At 36.5% G+C, this 25120-nt stretch overlaps 1 protein-coding gene across 2 annotated transcripts in view; it reads right to left on the reverse strand.

Moving 5' to 3' along the window:
* Window positions 1–6431: 6431 nt before the first annotated feature.
* The window catches only part of PDE3B (phosphodiesterase 3B), a 50741-nt gene continuing 32052 nt past the window's right edge, over window positions 6432–25120 (reverse strand). Inside the window, exons 5-16 of one of the 2 annotated variants that reach the window (XM_058159203.1) lie at window positions 23766–23875; window positions 21780–21984; window positions 21192–21268; window positions 20356–20480; window positions 19101–19238; window positions 18220–18331; window positions 17434–17523; window positions 16461–16654; window positions 12542–12745; window positions 9064–9222; window positions 8418–8652; window positions 6432–7640 (exon numbers count right to left, since the gene is read on the reverse strand). In XM_058159203.1, the coding sequence (XP_058015186.1) occupies window positions 7438–7640; window positions 8418–8652; window positions 9064–9222; window positions 12542–12745; window positions 16461–16654; window positions 17434–17523; window positions 18220–18331; window positions 19101–19238; window positions 20356–20480; window positions 21192–21268; window positions 21780–21984; window positions 23766–23875 (1852 nt within the window). In that variant the 3' untranslated portion in view covers window positions 6432–7437. The remainder of the gene's footprint in view (window positions 7641–8417; window positions 8653–9063; window positions 9223–12541; window positions 12746–16460; window positions 16655–17433; window positions 17524–18219; window positions 18332–19100; window positions 19239–20355; window positions 20481–21191; window positions 21269–21779; window positions 21985–23765; window positions 23876–25120) is intronic. The other variant, XM_058159213.1, reaches the window with a different exon arrangement.

Below are 25120 nucleotides of genomic sequence, written 5' to 3' on the forward strand. Positions count from 1 at the left end.
CTGCCAACTTTGTGAATAAGCAAAAACAGTCTTTCTGCTCAATGATGGCCTCCTTGTGGAAGTTTCATAAACAGTGCCAACAAACTTGAGAGCCACTGTGATATACTGATTCAGAAGTTGTTCTAGGATTATGAAGAGTCAGCTTCTAGTCTACCCTACTAGCCTTTGGGTAGTTTCTTTCACTCCAACTAATGTCAAAGGTTTATTCTGGGCAAACACAGAAAGAACATTGTGTCCAGTACCCTTAATTCTTGAAACAAAAGGCAACAAATCTAATAGATAAATATCCAAAGTTGATGTTTACTACAACATGAATTCCAGTGTGGTTTGCAGTTCAAACCTCTGAGACCTCAGGTGAAAGAACCAAATACATCTGTTCCTCTTACAAATCAAATATAAGCAGTGGTGGGTTTCAATTTTTTTCACTACCGGTTCTGTGGGTGTGGCTTGGTGGGTGTAGCATTGCTTGATGGGCATGGCAGAAGAAGGCTACTGTAAAATCTCCATTCCCACCTCACTCCAGGGGAAGGTTACTGCAAAATCCCCAGTTCCTCCCGATCAGCTGGGACTTGGAAGGCAGGGAATAGATGGGAGCAGGGCCAGTCAGGATTTTTACTACCGATTCTCCAAACTACTCAAAATTTTTGCTATCGGTTCTCCAGAACTGATCAAAACCTGCTGAAACCCACCTCTGAATATAAATCAATGATAACTATCATCTCAACATTTAGGCCACATAGTTTATGTTATGTTATGTTAAAAACCATGAAAAGTTAAAAAAAAATTACTATATTTATTGTATGCTGAATTTCAGACAAACTATCTTTCAAAATACTTTATTGAAAAATGTAGCAAAATTCATTTTAAACAAAAATATTCTGTGATATCAAGGTAAATGAAGCCATTCTTCAGGACACAATATATAATTGTCATTTCTTTGGCAGAGGATTTTATTGTGTTTTAAAGTATGCTTTTAAAATATTTTTAGCAGAGTCCTAGAATCAAGTCTATAAAAGCCGGAAAGAAAACTGGTTTCTATTCAGTTTGATTTCAGTTATGATAAAGTTGCTGAGTTTCATTTGGTTTTAACCGAACATAGTTGTTAATAATTTGGAAAATAATCAATCTAGCCTAAGAATGTGAGGTGGAGATGGGTTTCGGAAGCCCTTCAGAAATTACTTAGTGTGAGAAAATAGTTCAATCCTCTATAGCAGGAGTGTCAAACTCAAGGCCCAGGGCCCAGATCTGGCCTGTGGGGTGCTTAGATCTGGCCCATGGGGCCGCCCTGGAAACAGCAAAGGACTGGCCCACAGTGCCTTTGCGTGAAAATGGAGCTCGGGAGAGCTGCGAGCAGCCCTCCCGAGCTCCATTTTTGCTGGCAGAGGATTGCGGGCTGTCGCAGCTGAAAATGGAGCTTGGGAGCCCATTTTTGCTGGCAGAACACTTGGGTCACCACAGGCACCCCCGACATGAGTGACGTTGCGGTAGCCATGCTCGCCTCCCCAGGTCAAACACAACCCTGATGAGGCCCTCAATAAAATAGAGTTTTACACCCCTGCTCTATAGGGATGGAAAATGTTCTGGAAACCATCGAAGGCAGCCTGGAACACAGAACAGAGGAAGTAGTAGTGCATCTGGAAATGAAAATAATCCGCTCCCATTGTTATTGTAGACATATATTTTAATCTCTAGAAAATGACATGGATGGGAAGCCCTGCCTTCCTGCATGTATGAGATGCCAGCTGTGTGACTGCCAACATTTCCCCTGTCCACAAATAAGTCAAGGTGGCTGGAGTCCATACTGAGGCATAGCTAAAAACTGGAAGGCAGCACAATAAAGGTGGAGATCCTGAGGATAGAACTATAATGTCGTGTCCCACTCCTCCGCTGACGGCCGAGTCAGGGAAATCCGAATCAGGCTTGCCTCTGCAGCTCTGCCCAAAGTCCTAGCAACGTCCTCAGAGCAGGCAGGAGACCAGTAAGTGACTTCAGCAAGATAAGTTCGACTTTGCCTGACTCAGAGACTGCCAGAAAGCAGATCCTTTATATAGGCCATGGGGTGTGGCTCCATGACTCAGCACTCGTTAAGGCCTGCCCCTCCCTTTCTTCTGCCTATCCAATCTTCTGATGCGAGGGTCACTCCAATCAGCTGTTGTTGGAAGTAAACTTTCCTCAGGCTCACATGCTGTGGAGGAGGGGGAGGGGTCTAGCTGCTCCGTTTGCCTGGGCATGGAGCCAGGGCTGGGGCCGGGGGATGCTCCCTCCTCTGCAGCCTGCTTGGGCATGGAGCCAGGGCTGGGACCGGGAGGTGCCCCCTCCTCTGCAGCTTGTCTGGGCATGGAGCCAGAACTGGGGCCGGGAGGCATACATTCCTCCATGTTCAGGAGCAGATAAGCAGACCCCGGCTGCGGTGAGAGCGGACAAGACACAACACATAATGGTTTCATACTTGTTGAAATTCATGGAGCCTTTGATATATCAAAGTTCTCAAACTGAAAATGGCCTTTTCTCTTATACAGGAAAAACGATGATATGGCCAAGTTGCAATATGGAAATAGGTGTCCTATTTAAGGACACTGCCAACCTAGCAGTTTAGAAAGCACGTAAAAACACAAGTAGAAAAAATAGGGACCACCTTTGGTGGGAAGGTAACAGCGTTCCGTGCGCCTTTGGCATTGAGTCATGCCGGCCACATGACCACGGAGACGTCTTCGGACAGCGCTGGCTCTTCGGCTTTGAAATGGAGACGAGCACTGCCTCCTAGAGTCGGCAACGACTAGCACGTATGTGCGAGGGAAACCTTTACCTTTTTATTAGGGAACCACTGTGTTTGGCAGGCAGATAGGACTTGTAAGGTATCTTTTTCTAGCCAAGAGACGTTCGCAGAAATGAAAGTTCTAAGGTTGCCAAAAAGTTCTACATTTCTTCTCCTCCCCTCAAAGAAGAGCAAACCGGATACAGGTCCAAATAGACAATTTTAGGGAAGGAAGCAAGAGTTCTAGCAGTTGGTTGCTAAAACATACGGGTGGGGGAAAGACCATGTCTTAAGTATTGGATCATTCCCAATGCCAACTTTACCCTACCAGAGGCTTTGAAGCAGGGGTGAAATCTAAAAATTTTCCCTACTGGTTCTGTGGGCGTGGCTTAATTGGTGGGCGTGGCTTGGTGGTCAGATGGCTGGGTGGGCGTGGCCAATAACAATAAATAATAAAAATAATAAACAAAGTATAAAAAAACAATAAGAGGTACCAAAAACCAACTTTCACACTTTACACACACACAACACAACACAACTGACTCACACACAATGTAAAAGCAGCTGCACTTCACACTTCACACAGCCATAAAAAACCAACTTTCACACTTTACACACACACCCCACAACATAACTCTCTCTCTCTCTCTCTCTCTCTCTCACACACACACACACACACACACACACAAAATATCACATACAGCTTTCTGAGATTTTGTGTGTTTGTGTAGTTAGAGTGAAACACTACAGAAACACACCAAATCTCAGAAAGCTGCACAAATATTTTATTTTATTATTAAGGTTTGTGGACGCTCTGGAACGAACTCCCCCCTGGCTTACGTCAAGTTCCTGATCTTCGGACCTTCCGTCGTGAGCTAAAAACATACTTATTTATTCAAGCAGGACTGGCATAAATAGTGATTTTAAATTGGGGTTTTAGAGATTTTAAACATTTGTAAATTTTTTAAATTTTTAAATTATCGGCCATTTATTAATAGTTTCTTTTAACTTCTTTTAATTGTATATACTCTGTATTTTATTTCGGCTGTACACCGCCCTGAGTCCTTCGGGAGAAGGGCGGTATAAAAATCTAATAAAACTAAACTAAACTAAACTAAACTTCAATTCCCAGAGTTCCTCAGCCAGCAAAGCCAGCCAGCATTAATCACTCAGTGATGAAATAGATTAGCTAAATTAGATTAGTTCTGTCTGGTGCTGAAAATGAAACTGGGGCTTTCCGGCTGGGGAAAAAGCCATGAGGTGGATCAGTAATCAGTAAGTGCCTTAGACTCTCTTAAAAGGAGGCTTTCTACATGTTTTCTGCAGAAAACATGTTTTTTAAGGTTCTGCTGATGAGGAACTCAGGTGAGATTCCCAGAGCAGCCTTTAAATTTTTTTTTTTTGAAGTTTAAAGGCTCTGCCAATCTCAGCTGAGGGGCGGGATCCTCAAAGGCTTTTTTTTTACTTTTGGCTGAAGCAAAACCTTCTTTTAAAAGTAAAAAAAAACTCTGCTGATGGTGGGGCTCAGAAAGAGGCAGGGGGGTGGGGCCAGGGATTTTTGCTACCGGTCCTCCGAACCAGCAGCCGCCATCGCTACCGGATCGCGCGAGCTGGTCCGATCCAGGAGCATTTCACCCCTGCTTTGAAGCCTCTGCTTTTCATCAATTGGAGTCTATAGTGCTGGACTTAACAACTATAAATCCCAAACAAATTGTGACTACTAAGGAGCCTCTTTCTACAGTCTCGTGGTTCTATGCCTTTCAGCCCTTTGACTTTTGACCCAATATTCCTGATGGTTTTACTTGAAACATACTCCAGAGTCCAAATCAGAATCTGGAGCTCCAAGGTGCTGAAGTTTCAATAGATTAAGAAAGGAAGAATCAGTTGAATTGTTACCGTATGAAAAAAGACAAGAGCAGATGAACATCAGAGGTCAAGAATGGGGACAGTATCCCGTGTTGATAACGGGAAATACCAGTGGGCTCTTTCTTTAGTTTGAAATGACAAGAGTCCCTTTATTTTTCCGTTGGTTCTCAATAATTTTCTAATAATGTGCAAAAGGAAGTTGGTTACAACATTCCAGAATACATGATTGCTCAAGATAATTTTTTGAGCTAGCCAATTACTACTGAGTTCATGCTCAAATATAGTGAAATTTAGCACTCAAGTTGCATCTAACCTAGAACAACAAACTAAGATGGTGTGATCTGAGAAGTGCTGTATTTAATATAAGCAACTAAAAACAGCCCTCAGTTATTATCCTGTGCTTAAAACAGAATATAGTATATTCCAGATGATGCCTTAACCATTGTTGTTTTTGAGAGATGCAACCCTTGATTTATCAACTACATACAAAGCGTGGTTTTTCTGAATAAAAAACAACTGGAGAGGGATTTGTATGTCAGAAAAGAAAATTGGCTGGGTAACTTTTGTTCACTTGGATTATTTAGGAAGGGCCAGAGGCCTTTAGAGGTCATGGCAGCAGCTTATAGTTTTGGGACCATTGCTGCTGCTCCACTTTTGATGTTTGAACCTTCTTGGCTTTTTGCTTCTTTTTAGCATTTCTTTTCTTTTTTAAGTCCTTAAACTATTTTCCCTACTACTTTTCTTCCAGCTCTCATTTTTAGTCTCCTAACAGCCAGTCACCAGCAGCTGATCCAAGACTAAGTGGGTTTTTTTTTACTTCTCACCTTCAGCCATGCTTCATGGAGAAAACTTTTTTGTCTTTCCAAGGCATTAGCCCAGTGGTGTCAAACTTGCATTGTCACAGTGGTGTCATGTGACCTTTTGTGACTTTTCTACCCTTCACTAAACTGGGCGTAGCCATGGCCAGCACGTGACGCATCCAGCCCGCAAGTTTGACAGCCCTACACTAGCCCATTCCCACCAGCACTGGGCATTTTTCTTCTCTGAGGGAGTCCTTAAACTGGCCAGGTGGGAGCAAAGGCATAGGCAACTCTATTTTTTCCTCTCAGATACGTATGTATCATAGATACATAAATCCAGTAATTTGAGAGATATTGCCTACCTCTTTTTTTTTCTTGGTGCTTTCAGGTCACTGTTAACTCTTGGAGATTGCCTGACAAATCCGTCCAGTTTTCCTAGCAAGATTTTCAGAAGTGGTTGTCCACTTGCTCACTGATCCAAAGTCACAAAGCTGGATTTGTGACTAAGGGGGACTAGAACTCATGGTATTCCACTTTCTAGCTTAAGCCCTAACTACTATATCAGATTGCCTCCCCTATATTGCTTATGTAAGGTTATTGTGTGTGCATTCTATTAGTGGTGTATTAAGGATCAAGACTTCACATAATTGTGCATCTCACAAATTTTCCTAGGAAACATAAAGCGGTCTCAAACTAGCACTGATAATCTGGTTCCCTTGTATTATTGGGGGGTGATGGGAGGAGAATATTATGAGCCATCAAATATTATTCCCCTTAAAGAAAAGAAAAAAGTAATTGTTAATTACTTATTGGCCCCAGATGAAATAAAACAGTTTGGCTGCAATTAAGAATACAATTCCGGAACAGCAATAGATCTATCTGCCACATCCAGGTACAAATAGATATTTTATAAAAAGTGAAATTGAAACTCGGTTAACATAAAATAGATCAGGGTAACTGATTTTTATGAGAATATAGTAATGTTTCTTTCAAGCTTTTTGTATTAAAATTTATTCAATAATATTTCTGATATATTGGATACCATTTGACTGAAACTGAGTTTAGAACATTTATGCAAAACCATCTTTTAATTTTTATCAAGATTATATACAGAGCAAAAGTCAATTTTTAATGACCATCTAGCATTAGCATACGTCTGTAAATATAAAATCTGCCGTGCCATGTTTTTAAACATGAATCCTGAGAAAGAGTGGAACATATTTATAACATTGACTAGAAGAATAAAATCCTGTAATTATTAAAATAGTTAAATAGCTTGTATGTTCTATTACAGAACAATGAGGAAAAAAAGGCAACAGGGGTATATTTAACAAATTAGCCTGAATACTCATTGGAAACCTGTACATTTTTAGAAAAAATAAAACAGCAGGCTATTTGCCACAGTAAAAACAAAAGCATCAAACAGATGCAGAGGAAATTTAATTTTAACCATAAGGACCTGGCAATTCTGGTTGCAGCCATCTAATGGTTAAATCAATGCAATAATTTCATTAATCAAACTCTTGCAAATCAAATTTATGGGAACTGCTTATTGACAGCCACAGTGATTTTTAAGGTTCACATTAAAAACAAAATACCAATTCTGAAACATTATAAGCCTTTGTCTCAAGAGCTTCTGCAAAACAGAATGTCCTTTTAACTTGGGTATTTCGGACTGATTTTTCTCCAAACTCTTAGTTCCCTTTTAATATGAAAAAAGTACTTTTAGTAAGGCAGCAAAACAAGATGCATGAAAACCAAGCTGGACATAAAATCTTCTCATCATGGAATGCAGTTCAGTAGGTCTATGAAGTTGTTGGTTTTTATTTCCACGTGGCAAAAGTGCATAGAAGTGTGATAATGCTGAAGAAATATCCTTTCACATTATTCAGTGTACTATTTTTCATACTTCTCTCAGGTCTGTCAGTTTACAGCCAGCATTATGGGTAAAAGTATATTCTTGTAGCAGTCTAGAACACTGTTATGAAGTCTTTTCGAAGTGTTTTTTTCTTGTTCTTAATGTCGTTCGTCTTCTTCATCTGCTTCCTCAATGACCTGAATCTCATCTGTTTGACATAAGGAGTTTTTTTCTGAATGTTCGTTTTCTTCTGGTTTACTTAGTTCCTCTTCAATTATTTTCTTCCACATTTTATGGTTTTCATTCAAATGGTATATTAGTTGACTAAATATTTGCTGTCCGTTTTTTCTTCTTTGTAATTCTGCAACAGAAAACGATTTTTTCAAACTCACTTCAAATAAATAACACATTTTTAGAAAATAAGCCATACATTCAATTTATGTCCTGTTTTAAAGAAAAGGGGGTGGGGAGGGAGAGGAGCAAAAAGAGGCCAGTTATCATTTGGAAGTTACAGGAGAAAATATTAAGAAATAACCAAGCTTCCTAGATCAGGGGTCTCCAACCTTGGTCCCTTTAAGACTTGTGGACTTCAACTCCCAGAGTTCTGGGAGTTAAAGTCCACGAGTCTTAAAGGGACCAAGGTTGGAGACCCCTGTCCTAGATAATGTATAATGGTGACATTCTACTGCAATATCTTCTTTTATGAAAGTACAGGTAGTCCTCGACAACATATCATTTAGTGACTGTTCGAGGTTACAATGGCACTGTAAAAATGATTTATGACCATTTTTCACACTTCCGACCAGCATCTCCATGGTCACGTGATCAAAATTCAGTTGCTTGGCAACTGATTTATATTTATGATGGCTGCAGCGTTCTGGGATCATGTGATCATCTTTTGCGATCCTTTGGACAAGCAAAGTCAATGGAGAAGACAGATTCATTTAACAACTGTGTCACTAACTTAACAACTGCAGTGATTCACTTAACAATTGAGGCAAGAAATGTTGTAAAATGGGGGGAAATTCACTTAACAAATGTCTCACTTAGCAACTGAAAACTTGGGACCAATTGTCTTTGTAAGCAGAGGACTATGTGCAACTGAAATAAAATTGTTCAAAAAAGCATTTACTCTTACTTGTTCCTAAATCTTCCATTTCGTCTTCGCTATCCTCTTCTGCATCACACTCTTCAGAGCTTTCCCTCTCATCTTTTTCAATCCACCTGCCTGGAAGCAAGCCGGCTGCATCGTAAGAATTGCAAAGAGGACCAACAATGTCGGTAATGAAAGATTCTTGTAATTTGGCAAGTTGAGGAGAATGTCGGTTCATAAAAGGGCTAATAGGTAGCCCCAGGTTTGCTTCTTCATCTCCCTGGAAATTTATACATACAAAACACTTAGAACAGATTGGACAGAAAACTAGAAGGAAAAAAAGGAAACTTCTTCCCATATTTTTACCTAGTGTTACAAAGAGCCAAAATAACTAGATCTTTGCTTTTAAAATTGCATTACACTTAAACATTTTCTAAACAGATGAAATAGGATACAAAATATGGACATATTCTATGATCAACGTATCTTCACACAAATAACGATCTAATAGAGGAATAGGTAGCTTGCAGGCTTTTTATTACTTACATTCTGGATTTTGGCATGATTTTAGATCCCTCTGTAAAAGAATACACTTAAATATTTTAAGATTCAATTTTATGCATATAGTCATTCCATGTACAAGATTATTTGCATTATTTTCCTCATATATGTTCTGCTTATACAAGATTACCTGTTCATAAAATTCATTAATAATTCCCTCTGTCCATTTCAAGTGTAGATCTCTAACTTTGGCTGGACCATTGATATCTGCAAGTTTGATGCACATCTGACATATTAACAGTCGATCGCTCTCATTGCTCCATTCAATACCATGTCCATTCATGTTTACCTATTTTGAAGGGAGACAAAGACATAAATTAAACATTTTCTTCAATCCCTTAATAGCTTTTATATATAAATTTAAAACATTTTGGGAGTTTCTTATATAAAGGCACAGTTTAATTTGTTCATATATTCTGCGGTATTCATGTGTAATTTGAACTAATTCCTAGATATATGGTTTACTTCCAAGGAAGGAGACATGGGTTTACACTTATTTGTGATTTAAGTATCACTGAATGCAGTAAATTGAATGCCTACCTGCCTGCCTGCCTATTTATCTATCTAGCTAAAGTATTTTTAAAGAATTTCGCTATTGACATACACCTCCTTGTTCCTGTCTGGCATTTGCACTTAATACTTGCAGAAAAAACCCCACTGAATTCAGCAAATAATTAAAAACACATAATGCACTGAAATTTATTTATGTTCAGTTACCTGTATATATATTTGTATAAGACAGTAATAACTGCATCACATTAGCCAACCTGACAGCCACTCTTCAAGGAATCTTAAAGCCCACTTATAAATCTTCATTGATTTCCTGAATAACAGCAAAGAAAGGGCCTGATTGACCTCAAGAAACAAAAAATGCCACCTCCTTCCAGGCATAAGAATACTCAATATGACTACTTGGCTTGTATGAATTGGGCAGGCGGATCCTACATGGAGAAGAGAGCACCCCAAAAAAATGAGCTATTAAGGATATTTTAAGTAATGTCCCGCATAATAAGGGGCATGCATAAGAGCACCAGCGTGCCTACCGTTCCTGTCCTAATGTTCCCTTTGGTTGTATTCAATTTGTATGGTTATTTCATGCTTATACTTATATATATTGTTGTGCATGACAAAATAAATAAATAAAAATAAAATAAATAAAATAAATAAATATTGAAATGGGCCCAGAACTCAAAGCAACAATACACTTTCCACAGTACAGGTATCACTCTGACGTACAGGTTTCAATCAGTCTGGAAGTAAGGGATTAGGTTTAATTCATGCTGTAACTTTCAAGTAATATTCAAGAATAGTCCCATGTAAAGCAAATTACAGTAGTCTAACTGGGAGATGAAAGGTCATGATTCACAATAGACACCACCTCTTGATCTAAAGAAAGTTGTAATTGGTGCACTAGCTGGAACAGGCCGGTGTGTCTTCTGGCCATGACCTTCTATTCCTGCTGCTCTAGCAGAAGCCACAACTCTAGGAAAACCTGATGGAGTACCACCTTGTCAAGAGCTAAAGATGAAAGTAACCTATTAGCAGAGGGCCTATACAAAAACAACACTTTCATCTTGCTACAATTCATTCTGAATCCTTCCCAGCTATCCTTTGCACCTCCAGGCACTGGATCAAGATTTCCATTTCCTGATGGAAAGAATAAACTGAACACTTTACAATGTACACACATACATAATTTCCAACTTCCACTCAGAGCAATTATTAAATCCACCATTTAAAAACAAATCCTATGATATAATCAAAGATTCCCCCGATTCATCATAGACTTTTAACAATAAGATTTAGATTAGATTTCTCAAACTGTAAAACTCACTTAAAAACTTAAACTTAAAATAATTATAAAACACACATGAATTAGCACCATGAAAAATCTACTACAAAACAGATCCTGCTAATAGTTATTAACTAAAATTCCTCAAAAGTATCACAATAAGAAACTGATCTCAGTGTTTTCCTTACTATGACCCTATTACAGAATTCACTGATATCATGCATACATCAAGAATCTATATATCTGCACATCTTCCAGTGTGATATATATTATTTGCTTACCACATTTTATGCAGAATAAATTAGCCAGTCACTATTGTATATAAAAGAATAAAAGAAAAAACCAGCTCCCAGATAGGGCAATATATTAAACAGTCTAGAATTTGGATTACTCCAAAACAAGTGGAGATTATCACTGCTATGCCACGTAGCTTACAAATAATTAAAGTGCCAATTCCTGTGAAGAGAATTCGTCTGTGCAAGAATCTCTTAAGAGGTTCAACATCTTTCCGATGATTAATTGAATTGAGGCCAACTGCTCTTTCAGAATAAAAATCTTAATCAAATCTCTAGTGCATAAATATCTGTCACACCAAACAACTGCTTGGTAAATGGGTATTATTAAGATTTCATTATCATTATTTGTAACTTCAGAATTTCATCCCCCCTGATAACACTGCTGATCCTGTCTCTAGATTATAATTTATATGCCTGATTAAATTAATTATTAGAAAAGCAAAATCACAATAAACTTGTGCTTTTTCCCTTTTAGTTATCCTTATTCTTTGTTTCTATTATGAGAGATGAACAAATTTATAATCCATTACATTTGATCAGTAATTATGAATTTAGCATGTCAAAGTGGATTGGTATATAACAGCCAAGAGTTGTTAAATACAAATTAAATACAAATTTCCCATACTTAGAAATTTGTGTAGAAGACAGGACTGTATGATTTCACAAGTACCCTCTCTTCAACTAACTAACTGCTCTTTCCCAGTGGAAAGTATCATTCGCCAAATAACAATGTGAAATATGCAATCTATGACCTAGGCCATGTAACAGTGCACCATGCAATAACATGTAGAGGGAGATAATGTAGTTGGCATCACAGTCTTAACGGAAGCCAAAATTTGCTGACTATAGAAGGAAACTGACTTAGAAATTTCTGAAAACATAGAACTAAGGACCTAATTTAACCTTTTTACAGCAAGTGTATTATTAAAGGCTACCTGCACCATTCTAGGAAGTACCAATGGACTGGGAAGATCACCACAGAAGAATTGTTGTGCTATCTATCCTAACCCTTCTTGCACTACAACCTTGCACTACAACCTACAAGCCTACATGAGGCTTGTTCTACCCCACACTTTTCTTCCTGGTTTTATATTGTTCTATGTTCAGGAGATTATTAATGCAAGGTAAAAGTGTACAGGAACAAATAAAATATGTGAAAGCTGGATAAGGAATTACTTTTTCAACTTGCCCTAATGTAACACATTAAAAAGCCATCCAAAACCTATTTATATATGGCTAAAATGTGAATTTTACTGGTCTTTATGCAGATTAAGCACATTTACATGTATGTATGAAACAATTTGGTTATATTTTGGTTGGATTAATTTAACTTCGTTCTGAATATTTCATTTATTTATAAACCTTTTATTTATATGCTGTAAAGAACATAAATTAATAAGCAAATATTTAAATAAGTAGTATACAATATTGCCTAAATTATGTAACATACATACATATTGTATATTTCCATACATTTCTATAAATATAATGAATAAATAATATTAAGTAGAACAACAAACCTTGGCATTAAATTCAGCAAGAAAATCAAAATGTTTCTTGAGATCTGTTGCAAGGATTGCTTCAATCACTAAGAATCGAAATCGTTTGAACTGCACATGGTCAAGATTAGACAGAAAATTGTATTCAGGTAGTGATAAGAAGAGGCTCCATGCAGAGGCTGCATGATGATTTTCTAGAACTGATCTATCATTGTATAACACAGCCTGAAAAATAATTAGTATAAGTATTTTAAAGAGTGTCCTTTGACAAAACCATAATAACCGATTTATTTTATCAATGAGAAATTGAATAAAGCGTTTATGGGAAATATGCTAAGCAATTAGATATACATCTCTAAATAAAAACACCACCTGAGCTGGATCTAGCAAACATAGACTAAGTTTAATTTCCTAGTCTTAAGGAAAAACCATGTTTAAATAAACCAATAGAAGCATCTACTTAGTCATTCTTCTCCACCTTCTTGAAAAGAGAGGGAAAGCTGAAGCAAGGAGAGGGAAGCTTAAAGCCAAATCTTCAAAGCACAAATTTTTGGTAAAAAAGAGAAGAACCGAACAATATTATAGAGTGAAAAAAGAGCTAAAACAACTACAGTCCTCTTCTGTGATCTGACTATCTTAGCATTCGATTCACAATGATCATGGGTGTATCAGTTATGCACCATCAGGTGTGTAACTATATTGTGGAGACAGGACAATCTGTAATAATTATAGCTGTCCCACTAAGCAACTTTGATGCTTTATCTCTAGTGATGGATAAAGGGGTCAAATGACACACTGAGGGGGTGCAAGTAATGTCACTGCTCATCCTGCTGCACAATTGCTTTGCAGTCTGAATGTCCCAGTATGGTATCATCATGAATATGGATATAAAGGATTAAATATGAGGAAAAGGACCAATATTTGTCGTAAAATTTGGAATATTTTTCCATGAGAACTGCCAGGTCTCTTACACTCCTAGCCTTCTAATAAGCCTTGAAGATCTGACTTTTCTCACAAACTCTGAGTTGGAACCCAGTAAAGTTTTTATGGATGTGTGGAGTGTGGGTTGCCTTTAGGACATCAGGAGCTTTTATGATTTTTTACTGTTTTTTGTTGATTGATTGATTGATTGAAGGAAATTTATATGGCTACCCAACTCACTCTCAGGGACTATTGTTATGTTGCATAAGATAGAGGGCTATATTTTTTTTAAAAAAATACATATTGCCATCAGATTACATCAGGATTTCAAAACTTCAGTGACAGTTAACTTGATAACATAAAGCAGGACAAAGTTCATTTCGATTGCTCCTGGGCTCCAAAGAAATTATCTGAAACATTTTAATGATCAGATTATTTCCTGCTGAGATTGATGCAGTAAAGCCTATTCTGCCCTTGTATGGCCAAAGGGCCAATCTGGATGGTTCCAAAGACTCATAGTTTTCAAAAGATTCTTGAATATAAGAATTGTTGAGGCTTTGGTTTTACATTAGAATGAGATCTCAAAGATGCTTTTTCAGGAGGCAACTGAAGTTTCTTGTTTTTTACTTTGGAGAACACTCTTTGAATGGTATGGGAGTACAAAGAGATTTCCAGAAAAAAATTGCAGACTACAGGAACTATTTGCACTTCAGTTTGTGTTGTAGACAACACAGACTCATCCCCAAGAGCCTACACTTGTCTTCAACAGTGAAGGGACAAAGGGCAGAAAACATCCTGTAGCCAAGAAGGCTCCAAACCCATTTGCACTACTCAGGTGACTGTGAGGATACAGATAAACATCCAAATGGCCTCAATGACTCACTAAAAAATGCAAATGACCAGCTGTCTGCACGGAATTTAAATCCTTCCATTCCCCACCAGCCAATCAGAACTGAAGAAGCTTCTTGGATAAGAAGTGAAACGTCTTTTTTAAAAAAACAAAAAAGTCCAGTTGCCTCCTGAAAAAGCACCTTTAGGAAAACAATGACCTGGATAACTGAGAAATTCCACAGATCAGACCAAGATAAAACAGTCTGTCGGCACTTCAAAGTACCCTTCCTAACATCTTAAAATCAGTATTACACCCTGACTGTCATGGGAATCATTAGTGATACAGGCTTTATATTTAAAGCATAATCACCGCAAAAGTGTACGTATATACTTAGAAGTAAGCAGCATGCTGGCAATTTTGTGGATGATGCCACATTAATCAGCTTGATTTAAAAAAAAAAAACCTTTCCAGAAAGAGTTTCAGAATGATTTCATTAAATATGGTGATGGTCAGCTAAATAATAAATTGTTTAGTTCAAGTGAATGTAATGTTATACACGTTGTAGGGAGAGCCTTAACCTCATGTATACTATAATGCGAACTGAGCTGCCTTTAACTAGCCAGTTCATGGGATTATTACTATGTCACCAAAACGTGCAGAAGCTATGAAAAATGCAAATTTCATTATAGGAACCATTAGGAAAGGGACTGAAAATAAAACAAGTGATAATTCAGTACCCTTACAAAAATGGACATCCATCTATCTCTGAGATATTGTGTACATTTCTGGTTGCCACACTGAAATTAAAATGATTAGGAAATTCAAATGCATTTCCTACAAGAAAAGCTAGACTGTCTAGGACTGCTGAAGTTGGAAAAGTAATCGAAGGAGGGCATATAAAATCACTCATAGCATGGAGAAAGTGGACAGGAAGAAATTTTCCTATTTTCTTAGAACTGTAGGACCAGGAACCATCCAATTAAGTTGATGGGAAGGAGATTTAGAACCACTACTATAGCAGCAGCCACAAAACCCCTTCACACTGCATATAATTAACTTCTGAAATTCATTATCCCAAAATGCATTATCCCATTTTGTAAACTAGATTATCAGACCCTTGGAGGCCTTGGTCTCCAGCTGCAGCTGCTAAATGCCAGTAATAAATTTCTCTTTATCTACAATTTCATCAGAGATGAGAAGGCAAAGCTGGCTTGCATTACCAACACTTGGACGGATGCAGAGGAAGATGTTTCCCCACTCTGAATGTGGCCATCTAAGGTTGGATTCAATTGCAAGCCCATGGCAGGAGAGGAGGGGTGGCTGTCAGCTTTGGAAGCTTCCGTGCAGCCACTTTCTCATGTGTGGGAAAGTAGGAGGGGGGATTAAGTAGAGGGATTGTCTTTAGATATAATAGCATTCTTTCTGTTGGTCAAGGTCAGGCCGATCCTGCATCTGGAGAAGGAGTGGTTGGAGTGGTGTCTCGAGATGGGACAGATGGTGATTGGAGCATGTGATCGACTGTGGATTCAGGGAATGGTTTTGATTTACTGAGGCAAAACCCGGACCTCTCAGATTCGGGTTTTCCCAGATGTGCCAGTTTACCTATCCTAATAAGTAGAACTTTGAAAGATGCTTGCTTCCAAGTTTTTATTTGGAGTGGGAGGTTTTTTTCTGGAACACCGACAGTGGTAACCATCATGCAGAAACTCAAGTGAGGCACTGTTCCACAAATAATTGGGTGTGAGGTCTTGTTCCTCAGGGAAAAGTTGGGACCGCTGCTGTTGTACCATCTCCTTCTGCAGAGCATATCTCTTCCTGAGCTGCTTAACTGCATTTCTGGGCTGGCAGTGTGACCTCCTGCTAGCTTCCCCATTGACTTTGCTTGTGGGAAGCTAGCAGGGAAGATCCAAATGGTGATCACGTAACGGTGGGACACTACAACTGTCATAACTACAAGCTATTTGCCAAGTGCCTAAATTGCAATCACATGACTTTGGAAATGTTGCAATGGCCACAACTTAAAGGACTGGTCAAGTTTCTCTGATTCAGTACCATCATAACTTTAAACAGATGCTGAATATACTGCTCTGCAAGTATAAAACTTAAAATAATGAATTGCTGGAAATCTGATAATGCTAAATTTTAATAGCTGAATTAGGTAGCATATTATACAGAAAACGATCCTACCTGTGGAGCATTTGTGGCTACCAGAAAAGCGTTTGTCCGACCAGGATGATCAAAATCATGCATTGCTGCTGCTACATATAAAGCCATTAATTCTAAGGCTGGAATATTCAATGCTAAATATCCATAGTTTTCATCTGCAACAGGACAGCTTTTGGAGGAAACATAGGCAACATGGCCCACTGAAATATCACTTTCTGTATCCAAAATAATAATCATAAAAATAACATTTTAAGAATATTCAGAATTTTTATAAACATTTTCAGCATATCAAGCAATCTATAGATCTCACTGTGCTGGATCCAATTAAATATTTCCTCAATCAGGACTCTATCAGAGTAGAAATTTTGATTCTGCTGAGCTTTTCTTAAAGGTCCTGTAAATTACACCAACCTTTGAGTTAGTGAGACAAACTTCCCAGCATTAATGGGAGAAGGCACAAGGGATATAAATTAAAAAATATACACCTTAGCATCACAGTTCGCTTTACATAATATTGAAGAATTCATTCAATTCACACGATGCTAAAAATAACAGAATGTACTAAAGAGGTATAAATTAATTGAAACAGGATGTTGAATACTATTTCATTTTTCCGGTGGAATAATTTTAAAAAGCTCTAATTACATTAAAGACTTCAAGTATTTTTAGTCTGAGGCGTTTACTTTAATAATTAAATAAAGAAGTATCACTCTAATGTATTTTAGTTGCTGGAAACATGCTGACCAATCATGCTGACCACTGCAGTAAAATATAGACCTTATTCAGGAGAAGGGTTCCAAATGAAAACAGTTTACTTGGCTAAGAAGTAAAGTCTGTCAGCAGTTATCCAATCAGTTTCCTAAAATCTGATTCTTTATAAATGCCACTAAATTTAGTTTCAAGCAGGCAATCTTCAGACAAGTGTATATTTACTTCAGGTTTTATTCGTTTTACTCTATCACAGTCTCCTTGTGGAATAACACTACAGACTTACCCCTGTCTATTTGCTGAAATCCGGGAATTGGTCTCGTTGTAAGATACCATACAGCATGCAGAACATCTGTTGCATGTATTCGATTGTGATCTAAAAAAATAATGCAGTTTTTATTAAATGTAAACTTACCATTACATATAAAGACTCAATAATCCAAAGAAACACAAGACAGAGGCAAAGACACAATTCTAATTCATAAAAAAGGGCCTTATAGATGATAGCTGTATTCCCCCCTAGCCTTAAACTATTTGCATGCCAGTTCTTCATCAGTTAATAGACTACCAGAATTTCAAATCCATGGTTTAATTGCACAGGGATTCAATACGATTTTTCACTAGGCTCAATGTGTCAATGAAGATTCATCCAGGTAGAATTGTCTAGAAGTTATGGGAACTGGACTTCTTTTTTTTTATTTTCTTGAAACGTTTTGCTGCATATCAGTCTGAAGAAGCTACTTGGATAAGCAGAAAAATATTGCAAACCAAAAAGAAAAGAAGTCTAGTTGCCATGACTCAGCTAGACTCCAGATGCTAGGCTCAATGAGAATTTAATTCCTTCTCTCCTTAATATTTCTTTTAGATCAGCAAAGCCTTACACATATTTGGTTTTATCTGTTTTCCTTCTTATTTTTAAAAATCTATGCTTATTACATAATTAGTAAGATTAAGAAAAAATAAAAGAAATAGAAATATTATACTACTAAGTTACAATAATAGTTCCTTACAAATATAATCTAATAAAACTCAATGGAAGTCTCAGATTAGCCTAATTTTGTCTATTACTCACAGGGAATGTCTCGATAACCATTTTCTAGTGCTTGAAAGTAGTTCATGAAATGCTGAATTGGAATTTTGAAAATTTCAAATAAACCAGTGTCTTGAAACAATGTAAATGCAACCTAAACACAAAAAGACACATATGAAAACACTATGAAAACCATTTCATTTTTTAAAGATTCTTTGAGAATGGATGTTTGTTTTCTCCCCTGTGCCTCTTTCTGGCAGTCCACCTCAGCCTAAAGAATATGTAATGAGAAGGGCGTAGAAATGGGGCTTAACAGAGGGTAAAGAATCATCTTAAATTATAGCATTGAAACTATTAATGGTTTTTGTCACAATCTAATTAATATTTAATGCAAATATAACAAAAATTTGCTAACCAATCCTTGAGATTTTCTTCCTACCTTTTAAATCTGTACGTCACATATATATGGATATGCGTATTTACATACAAAAAGAGCAAATGTTAGATATATCTCAGATAAAATATTCTTGATTAATTAACTTAATTGATTTACAAAATCAACTGATCCATAAGTATATACATTAATTATTCTCTCTAAATACACATAAAACATATACAGCAGAAAAAGCAGAAAGATTTATAAGACCAGCTGTAAGTACAGTCATTTCTACCCTATGATAACAGCAGTTTTCAACAGCTTCTTTTATTCTTATCTATTCTCACTTCCTCTCATTCACATGGAGCTATTTGAGGAAAAACATGGTTCAGTCTGGAAAACAGATACGTTTGTTTGCAAATGTGCCACTTATTTATATCAATGTCTGTAAGTATTTATACAAAGAGAACAGCTTTCAAAATGTTCATATGTGTACGGTTAGAAATATTCAAATAAAATAAACAGAATTTCTACAGTAGCAACAAACCTGACTAAGGATTCTTCTAGATTTATCTCCCATTTTTTGAACAAGATCAAATATTTGAAAATTCCAGCTGTTCATTTCCTCCATTAATGTATTATGGTTTTCTATTAACATCTTTTCTGAAGAAGAATTCTCCTCAGTCTGTGACAGAAAAAATAGTAAGACTAAATAAGAACAGGAAGTTGATAACAAAAGATGTTATCATAAAATCAAGCTCGGTTAATCAGAATTCAACTAGGTACTATTATGGTTACACAAAGTAAAGGGACATTTGCATGTATTTGATTCTTAATATAAATTAAGATTATTTGACTGTTCTGATGTTATTACTGTAAATAAATATGCAGCATATTCTGACATATTTTAGTTCAAAAAATATGTTCAGTCTTCATAGCATTATTTTTTTAAGATTCACAATCTGAGGTACTTTCTTCTCCCAATTTAAAATCAATATGTATATAAGCATGTATACATGCATGCATGTATGTATGTACTGTAAATCTCAATTTTGGCTTTGCTGAAACAATTGGTACAGATGTAAGTGGATCTTTTTTGTTAGCAGCACTTATAATTCAGCATTTGGAATCACTAACAATCTGCAAAAACCCACCACCCACCACCATATACCATCCAAGACAATTATATCAGGACACTGGGTTTCTTTGTGGAAAAGCAAAGATGCTCAGAGAGTCAGAATGTCATTGCAGTTATAATGTGAGGCAGAGGTATTAATGCCTGGAATGTACTACCTGACTCTGTGGTCTCTTCCCAAAATCCCCTTAGCTTTAACCAAAGACTATCTGCTATTGACCTCACCCCATTCCTAAGAGGTCTTTAAGGGCAGTGCATAAGAGCACCAGCATTCCTACCGTTCCTGTCCTAATGTTCCCCTTGATCGTATCCAACTCGTATAATTATTTCATGCTTATACTTACATATATGCTTATATGTTGTATAGTTATTTCATGCTTATGCTTATATATACCATTGTGACAAAATAAATAAAAAATAAATAAATAAAATAATATGTAAGGCAAGGAAATATGTAAATATGTTTTAATATTTTTGTATGCATTTACTGCATCTTCTTTTGATTCTGATATTTTGAAAACCTCAAGATCTATTCAAACAAAAACCAAAGAAAATAAAATTCAATATAGGTAAAGTATAGAAGTAGTTTTTTTTACAATAAAATATCAAACATCTTATTAAAACCAGAGATTAAACTATCAAGGTATGCCTGAAATAATATACTTGCATCAGACTGAAAATTCTTAGTTTGATCCATTTGACAACAGGGATTTTTTGTTTCTCCCAATTCACTGTGCAGTTTCTCTGCAAGATGGTTGGGGATTTTTGAAACTTCGCTGTTTCCATCTTCACCTTAAACAAGTGCACATAATATTAGTAATTTAATCGAACAAATTTGTTCAAAAACATGATTTCCTAAACTGAATCCCATTAGATGACTTTATAAAACATACTAACATTTGAAAACATTGTAATTACTATAGATTGCTCTAAGAATTTTAAAACAAAATATTCAAAAGTTTTAAATAAATACTAAAATATTAGTTTTAAATAAATACTAAAATAAAGTATTTTAGTAAAATATTTTAAAAATAGCATTTCAGATCCATATGGCTCCCACCCTGATGATTTTAAGAAATTGCTGAAAGTTTGGCTGGTTTCCCAAGCCTTGAATTAGGATAGGTATTAAGCCCCTTGTGGGATTTTATCTGTCACTATGTTTCTTTTCTTGTTACTATGTTCAATGCTTTATACCTCTCAGTTTTAATTTAAAAAATAATAACTAAATAATTCTTCATCTTCTAGTGTGTTTGCAAGACCAACATTTCACTACTATGTTTTGGGGAGTGGAGGATGGGGAAAACATTTAAAATTCCCATTTTCTATACAAGCAAACTCTGCTCGTTTTCCACTTCACACAGTTCTGGATGGAAAACACTGTAGCTGAGACTGAAATTCATAAATGTGAATCACCTGAAGTGTTTTTCATAAATTCATTTTCTCAAATAAATAGTTATTACTGAAACAAAGGATGTTAAATATTCACATGGACCATAATCCTACCTGATTTTTGACTTTGACATTCTGCTACAGATTCAAATAATGAGTTTGCAGCTGAGTTGAATACTTGTCGTCTGCAACTTATGGATGATTAAAAAAAACCAGAAATGTCATTTTCAATTTGTATTCACATTTTTCTGAATGTATTTTTTCTTAAATATTGCAGCAATGAAGAGATATTAAAACTTTGTAAGACTATCACTACTGTAACTCCGATTTGGACATCCACCAATATCATTTTAGCTTCACTTAAGACAAGGGAACATAGAGAACCAAATATTTTTAGATAATTTCTTTATCTGGTACTGTCTCACACATTTTTAGGATATTGGAGAAGAGAGAAATGTATAAAAAAATAAAGGCTGATGCCAACAGAAAAAGATCATCATTAGAGAAAGCTTATTTAAGTTCAAATAAAAGCAGCCAATATTGTATAAGCCAATATTTTTTTAAAAAAATATTGAAACTGCATACCATAACAAGTTATTATTTAATTTTAAAAAGTAGTGGGGGACACACACCCTACGGTGACCCACTCTATCAAATAAAGATATTATACATGCTAATGCTTAAACAAAAATAGATCATTACCTATTACAGGTATAACATGAAGATGTTCTAAATTGCTGTTGACAATCTGAAAAATTAAATGGGCTTCCCAGAGATTTATGTACATTAATACTAGGTTTAGTAAAGAAATCAGTTGTATCGGGAAATTCTGCAGGTGATCGGTGGTACCCACTGGAAAGAAATCCATTACTGGGTGAAATGCCAGGACTTAAATTCTGAGAAATTCCTAAAAGGGAGATGAAAGAGAATCCAAAGAAATAAAATATTAGAAGAATAGCACTGGTTCAACAGATGTTCTCAGGTTCCAGGTAAAATCTGGAACTCTCTGTCTTGAAAGGTTGTTTGAAACCTCTTTGTTGGTATATTTCTACTGAGTCAAGATATTTATTTTCAGAAAGGCATTCTCTCCATAAACTACCTAAATATTAAAAAAATTCTAGCTACTGATATATTGTGATTTCTGCTTTTATATTTTTCATGTAGTGAACTTTTCATTAACCAGTTTTAATTTAATTTTCCACAAGAGTATCCCAGATCTATTAAGAATTATGAGTTATTTTGCAAAAAAATGTAGTTCTACTTATACATTATTGTTAGAACTTGCTTCATATGTTAATTCATACTTGTATTTTTATTAATACCAGCCAGCACCATACATATGCATAAACACACACACATGCACACAATGTGAGAATGATGTGTATCCAACAGCCAGTGGTGGGATTCAAGTAATTTAACAACCGGTTCTCTGCCCTAATGATTTCTTCCAACAACCAGTTTGCTAAACTGTTCAGAAAGTTAACAACCGGTTCTCCCGAAGTGGTGCGAACTGGCTGAATCCCACCACTGCCTACAGCACTTGTTATCTCTGAAGACAATCGAGGGCTGAAATTTTTGAACTGTATCTGGTTACTTATATTAATTCTTCATTGATTATCTATGGATTCACACGCAGATATTTCTTATCCTATAGCCTTTCAGAATGTCCCAGTTAAAGAGGGGCAGAGGGAGGAACTGGAACTATACTGAAGATTTAAAGACTATTCAAATATTAAAAGGCTGACAAAGTTTCAGCCTGCAAAGCTTGCTCTTCAAGGACTAACCTCTGGACTGCTTTGTAAATATTTGCAAGTACAGGTAGTCCCCAACTTGCAACCATTCGCTTACTGACCATTTGAAGTTAAAACAGCACTGAAAAAAATGACTTATGACCATTTTCACATTAACAATCTTTGCAGGATCCCCATGGTTATGTGATCAAAATTTGGGCGCTTTGAACTGGAAGTATTTATGGCAATTGCACTGTCCTGGAGTCATGTGATTACTATTTGTAACATTCCCAGCCGCTTCAAGTCCTGGAGGAAGCCGGATTTGCTTAACAACCTCACAATTCACTTAACAACTGCAGAGATCATAAAATGAGGAACAACTGAACAACTGCATTGCTTAGCAATGGGAATTTTGGGTTCAGTTGTGGTCATAAGCCAACGACTACTAAAATATAAAACATCTATAACATATTTCACTTAGGCAAAATTGGCATAATGTTTATTAAAGGGGAATCTTTACTGCCACACATGTAACACCACTGTTTTGTTCCCAGTGTGTTTCTGGGGGCAATTGAACTCGCTGGTTATCAGCTTTACTATTTACTACTAGGGATGGGTTACCTAAGGGACTGTCCTTTCCTAGTGATTTCTACCCCTCCAATTCAATCCAGCAGTTGGGCATTCTATAGGTCCCATCAGCCGTTTTATTTTAGCTACTTACACAATAAGCAACTCACACCCTTAACTTTGATAGCAAACAGAACAATAAAAACATTCTTTATCATTCTGCAAAATATGTATTTTATTACTTGAGCAAGGAACAAAATATTTTAATTAAAATAAAATAATCTAAGCAATATATAATTTTAAGTTGCATAAGTGTTCTGTTTTCAAAATAAACTGTATCATTCTATGGACATCCCTATAGACAACTTACAAATAATTGTTACATTCTTACCGGTTCGTCTAGAACCTGTATTGTTTGCTGAGGTCACTGAAGATGATCTTTGTTTTGGAATTGTCAACAGGTTTGTGCCAACAAGAGGCCCATTTGGATAAGATCCTTGGCTAATTGAAAAACAGAAGAAGAAATCTTTTTCCTCTTATTTTACTAAACTAAAATACAGGAAAGTACATTTTAAAATTGCAATTAAGTGTAAGACATCTATCAATGATTACAGCCAAAGGCAGGAATATTGAATAGTAAAGATAGTAAAATAAAACAAATAGCAATAAAATAGTAAAGTAGTAATAAGAACCCTAAAACAAAACACTGAATGATTCTCAGGTGCAAAAGACCAGGTCCACATATTAAAGTTCAAATTAACTGCTTTATTGCTAAAAGGAATCAACTAATGGTCAGTAAGGGTGTGTGTGTGTGTGTGTGTGTGTGTGTGTGTGTGTGTGTGTGTGTGTGTGTCCTGTAAAATTTATTCAGATTCCATCCAAATCTGGAGTTTATTACTCAGATGCTTTGAACATAATTTGTTTATAACATTTAGTAGACTGATAGGTCTATAATTAGCTAGGCCTTCAATATTATTTTTGGGCACCTACGGTTACCTCCATTCCACTTCTTAGGAATCTTCTCTGTTCAATCAATCAATATAAACAGAAATGTCAACGAGGAGGCCTACCAGTTACAGTTCCCTTTAATTATTTCAGGTAAGACAAGTTCATTATCTGGCATCTTCCCAGTCTTAACTGATTCTGGTTAGACTTTCTGCTAAGTAATTGGAGTCAGCTATCCAGAGTGCTGAAGTCAGGATAAACATTTTCACTATTGAGATTAACCTAAAGCTCTCCTTCTCTTGAAGGATCAAATTGACCAGACTATCAATTAATCCACACACACCCCAAAAAAGACAGTAATTTTGTCTGACTAAAAGGATGAGCTGGGGCCAGGCATCTATTATAGCTCTCTACTTTTTCTGCCTAAGAATTAATTTATATAGTGATTTGAGGCCAGACAGAATCTGTCCCTTTCTCCTAATAGAAATATTACTTAAACTTATGTATCACTCCATAGTGATTTACAGCACTCTCTGAGAGGTTTATAGTCAACAGCAGCCTGGCTCCTCATTTTACCGATCTTGGAAGGATGGAAGGCGGAGTCAACCTTAAGCATGTCAGGATTGAACTCTAGACCAGGGGTCTCAAACTTGTGTCGTCACGTTGTCATCATGTGACGTATTGTGACTTTTTCCCCTTTGCTAAAACGGGGTCGGCATGGCCAGCGTGTGACGCATCTGGCCCATGGGCCACAAGCTTGATACCCCTACTCTAGACTGTGAACAGAGATAACATGCAGCA

This window comes from Ahaetulla prasina, chromosome 1 (genome assembly GCF_028640845.1).
Source record: "Ahaetulla prasina isolate Xishuangbanna chromosome 1, ASM2864084v1, whole genome shotgun sequence".
Lineage (NCBI taxonomy): Eukaryota > Metazoa > Chordata > Lepidosauria > Squamata > Colubridae > Ahaetulla > Ahaetulla prasina.